The sequence below is a fragment of the Sinocyclocheilus grahami genome, unplaced genomic scaffold (assembly GCF_001515645.1).
Source record: "Sinocyclocheilus grahami isolate Dianchi unplaced genomic scaffold, SAMN03320097.WGS_v1.1 scaffold2192.1, whole genome shotgun sequence".
Taxonomy (NCBI): Eukaryota; Metazoa; Chordata; class Actinopteri; order Cypriniformes; family Cyprinidae; genus Sinocyclocheilus; species Sinocyclocheilus grahami.
This window is the reverse complement of record NW_015507371.1, coordinates 75334-79985: the sequence shown is the minus strand read 5'-3', so window position 1 is coordinate 79985 and position 4652 is coordinate 75334. Positions and strand designations below refer to the sequence as shown.

At 34.0% G+C, this 4652-nt stretch overlaps 1 protein-coding gene across 1 annotated transcript; it reads left to right on the top strand.

The window, feature by feature from the left end:
* Window positions 1–3584: 3584 nt before the first annotated feature.
* On the top strand, window positions 3585–3920 carry LOC107574355 (uncharacterized protein PFB0460c-like; the record flags this gene model as incomplete). Its single annotated transcript, XM_016260796.1, has 2 exons — window positions 3585–3753; window positions 3871–3920. Coding segments are annotated over 2 exons (219 nt in total), but the record flags the coding sequence as incomplete, so codon positions are not given.
* Between the last annotated feature and the right edge of the window lie 732 nt (window positions 3921–4652).

Genomic DNA, 4652 nt, shown 5'->3' with positions numbered 1-4652 from the left:
TGAAATATCGTGCACAAGTTGTATGGGGCATTTATATCATGCTTTATGGTGTTTGTTTGTCCTTTTTGAAGTTCAGAATAAAAAAAAGTCACACTGGTTTGCAGGGACAAAATGGTGCATGAATGATAAACTTGCAATTTTGTATGAGCCATTCCTTGCAATCTATGTCGAAATCATGCAACACATTTGCCACTGTTTTCTCTTGATAAGGGTTATTTTGAAACTCTATGTTGTATTCGTGAGACCAAAAAGAGTATGATTCAAACAGTAAAAGACAAAAATGCATGGAACATAAAGAGCAGTTGCGAGTTCAGGTTTTTGTCATGCACCTAGGACTCTCTCTGGACAGCTAGTCACACCGTGAAGAAGATTAAAATGCCTAGGAAATGAGGCTCAACTCTTGGCATGATTAATGTCTATGAAGTGTAATTAAAGACTTTCAGTTAATTCCCTTGTCTTCTGACACTTTAACCAGTTTTAATCATCCCCACTGACTGGCCATGCATAATTGCGCAACCTCTACAGACCGACAAACTATTAACTCCATAAAACATTAACTGCCGTATCTAAGAGGTATATTTGGGAATGTGCTACAGATCAATGCACACTGAAGTTCTTCCGGTTTGTGGGGTATAAGGTCCGTTGGTGCGGCTGGCAATGGATTAGTTATTTTTTCTGCCTCTTCATGCAGAAAAACTATGTATCTGATTGTTGGTGCTGGCATGTTTTACTCTGTTATTTATAGTACTTTCAATGTCCTTTCTGTGTTGAAATATTATGTTTTATTAACAAAGTTCGGGAGGAGCACGTTCAGATAATTAACCTAATTAACATGAGAGGAGCACATTCAGTAATCAACTCAATTAACAAGATAAAAGAGGTATATATACACAGCAGTACCAAATACGCATAACCTTTACTCTATTTATTAAAGGTAAGTGTGCACTCATGAAATGCCATTATTCTCTTTTAATGCAGTTGTGGTTTCATTATTTTTTTTTAAATGAAAGCATCAAGGAACGACTTTTGCATTATAAATGATGTCTGTCAGCATAATTTTTACTTATACTTTCACATAGAGAAATTGTTTTCTATAGAACCTATATGTATAGCAATGAAAGCAACTGGATGTATGACGCATGCTGTGAAATACAGAGAACAGTCAACACTGCTCTACTACTGCAGCTGGGAGAAATGATCACTTAAAAAGTGTTAAGGTTATTTAATTGCATTCTGCTTACTGCTCTGAGGCTTTCAATTACGGAAGCCCCGAACCGCATGGTGGGAAAAAAAAGAAAGAAAACTTATGGTGGTGTACAAAAATAAAAAATAAAACGTATCTCGTTATTTCGACATAATAACTCGTTATTTCGACATAATAACTCGTTATTTCGAGATATTAAGTCGTTATTTCGACATAAGTCGTTATTTCGACATAATAACTCGTTATTTCGAGATAATAAGTCGTTATTTCGACATAATAACTCGTTATTTCGAGATATTAAGTCGTTATTTCGACATAATAACTCGTTATTTCGAGATATTAAGTCGTTATTTCGACATAATAACTCGTTATTTCGAGATATTAAGTCGTTATTTCGACATAATAACTCGTTATTTCGAGATATTAAGTCGTTATTTCGACATAATAACTCGTTATTTCGAGATATTAAGTCGTTATTTCGACATAATAACTCGTTATTTCGAGATATTAAGTCGTTATTTCGACATAATAACTCGTTATTTCGAGATATTAAGTCGTTATTTCGACATAATAACTCGTTATTTCGACATAAGTCTCATTATGTTAAGGTTTGTATTCATTTCAATATAAGCCACTAGAGGGCAGAATACGACTAAAGAATGCATTGTAGTTATGTTGACCTACTGGTAAGCACTTTTACAAGTTGGTGCTCCAAAATCCCAGCAGTTTATCATGGGAATTTGCATTCATTCCAGGTTAACATTTATTGAGGTGAAATTTATGTAGCCCGTAAATGCAACATATTAAGGTAAAATGTTGTCATAATACACTGTAGGCATTTCAGTTTTCATAATACAGTATATGGCCTAATAGGCAATTAACTTATTTAGCAATTACATAGCTATATAGTTTTGTGCTAATTGCTAGTATTGCTCTTTCAGTCAACTTAGTGTATCTATTAGACTTGGTATATTTGTTGGCAGCGTCAGGTCGCAGCGCCACTTCCGGTGCCATCTCCAGTTGCCAAATGCGGTCAAGCCAGCCGCGGTTAAGAAGAACACGGTCAAACCAGCTATTTTTAAAGCATTTGCTGCATGGATTAAAAAAAATAGGCTAATGAATAGTTCACATAGACCAAATTGCTTTGCAGCAAATTCTTTAAATATTAAGGTATTCAGAATCAGAACAGAGCAACATAAAAATCAGAAAATATAAGCAGCTACAGAATTATAGGACACAGTTTTACATATATGCCATTATAATTTGTGTTTTATTTTTAATTGTACAGAATTATAAAATAAAACCCATGCAAATTATAATCGGCCCTTTTTTTGGCTTTTTATTAATTTTATGTTTTAGACATCCATCAATTATGGTGGGAAAAAATGACTCCTCATTGGACTTGCCTTTAGAAAGAAATGCATCAGGGATTACATAATTAAATAGTTTCTATTTTCGATTTGAACTATTTCGTTTTAAAGTAGTAATTTAAAGCTTTCTATTTATATTTATCATGCATGTGAGACAATTCGCTGAGTTTAAATTCATCATTGTGAAGCGCTCCTGCTCAAAATTGAGACGGCAGAAAGCCTTGGTTTTCTTTATTTTATAAAAGCACAACGTTTTGTTGATATTGTGAGTGCACACAAATAAAAGTAGACCCTTTACAGTTTAGAATGAAATATTACTCTTACCTTTACGAGCAAAAATAACTGCGTATTTTAAGTTGTTTCCACTGCAAGAAAAAAATGCAAGTAATCGCGCTGGCGCCTCCATGTGCTGCAGAGCACGCTTCAGCTTCAACTCTCAGCACAAACGCTTGGATATGCATCTAACAGCGCGCATTTAAACTAACATTGTGATATGCTTGAACTGTTTTATATCTATAGATTTTATTTTAGGTAAATCGTGATGATTTGAGAAGGCTAAATTTTAGGGCTGTGAATCTTTGGGTAGACAGCGATTCCATTCGATTCACGATCCATAGGTTTTCGATTCGATTCAAGTAAGATTTTTTGCACATTTAGAAAGATTATATTTGATTCTATATCCCATGATAAACTGCTGGGATTTTGGAGCACCAACTTGTAAAAGTGCTTACCAGTAGGTCAACATAACTACAATGCATTCTTTAGTCGTATTCTGCCCTCTAGTGGCTTATATTGAAATGAATACAAACCTTAACATAATGAGACTTATGTCGAAATAACGAGTTATTATGTCGAAATAACGACTTAATATCTCGAAATAACGACTTATTATGTCAAAATAACGACTTAATATCTCGAAATAACGAGTTGTTGTGTCGAAATAACAACTTAATATCTCGAAATAACGAGTTATTATGTCGACATAACGACTTCGAAATAACGACTTATTATGTCGAAATAACGACTTAATATCTCAAAATAATGAGGTATTATGTCGAAATAACGACTTATTATGTCGAAATAACGACTCAATATCTCGAAATAACGATTTATTATGTCGAAATAACGACTTAATATCTCAAAATAATGAGGTATTATGTCGAAATAACGACTTATTATGTCAAAATAACGACTCAATATCTCGAAATAACGATTTATGTCGAAATAACGAGATACGTTTTTTTTTTTTACACCACCATAAGTTTTCTTTCCTTTTTTTCCCACCATGCGTTTCAGGGCTTCCGTATTCAATGACCCCCTTTATTGTACAAGTGAGAAATGATTAAGTATAATCTTTAAAAAAAAAAAATATTTTTACTTTAACTTTGGAATGGCAAAGTTAAACTTTGTCAGGTTTGTGTATTATGTGGCCAAGCTAATGCAGTGATAGTTTGAGATATGCAAGAATATAAGCAAAACATATGAGAAAACTGTAAATGTCATATTTGTAAAGTCATATTTGTGTTGTGTGCCTAATTTCGACATTGTTGTAAGCTTTAACAAGTATGTTTTACAAGAGAATACTATTTTAGTTTTTGAACTAAAATAATCACATCTATATATATATATATTTGGTACATCGTGTGAGGGGAAAAAATGGTATACTGTATGGGAAAATAGTGGTCTTTTTTATTATGGTTATGATTGTATTAATCAAAAACTGGTGCTACAACTATGGTGAGTCAGAGCAATACGCCTGTCTCGTATTATTTGAGATGTGGATGTAATTGCTGAGTCTGACCGAGGAAACAAACAAGCTTGCTAACAAAGTGTCAGGATTGAAGATTCCAACACAAGTTTGGCTCAGCACCCTCTTATCCGGCTGTTGAAAACAGGCTAAAGTAGCAAGGCTGGCTATTATCTGGCTGAAAAATGAGAACTCATTGACCAGAACTACAGGCAGTGCATCTGCCATTTCTGTCACACAGTAAGGGTGCTGGGCAGGCCAATGGACAATATTTGTATTCCGAAAGGAACAATGCACAGAGACTGTAAGAAGTGGTTATTTGCCCCATGCA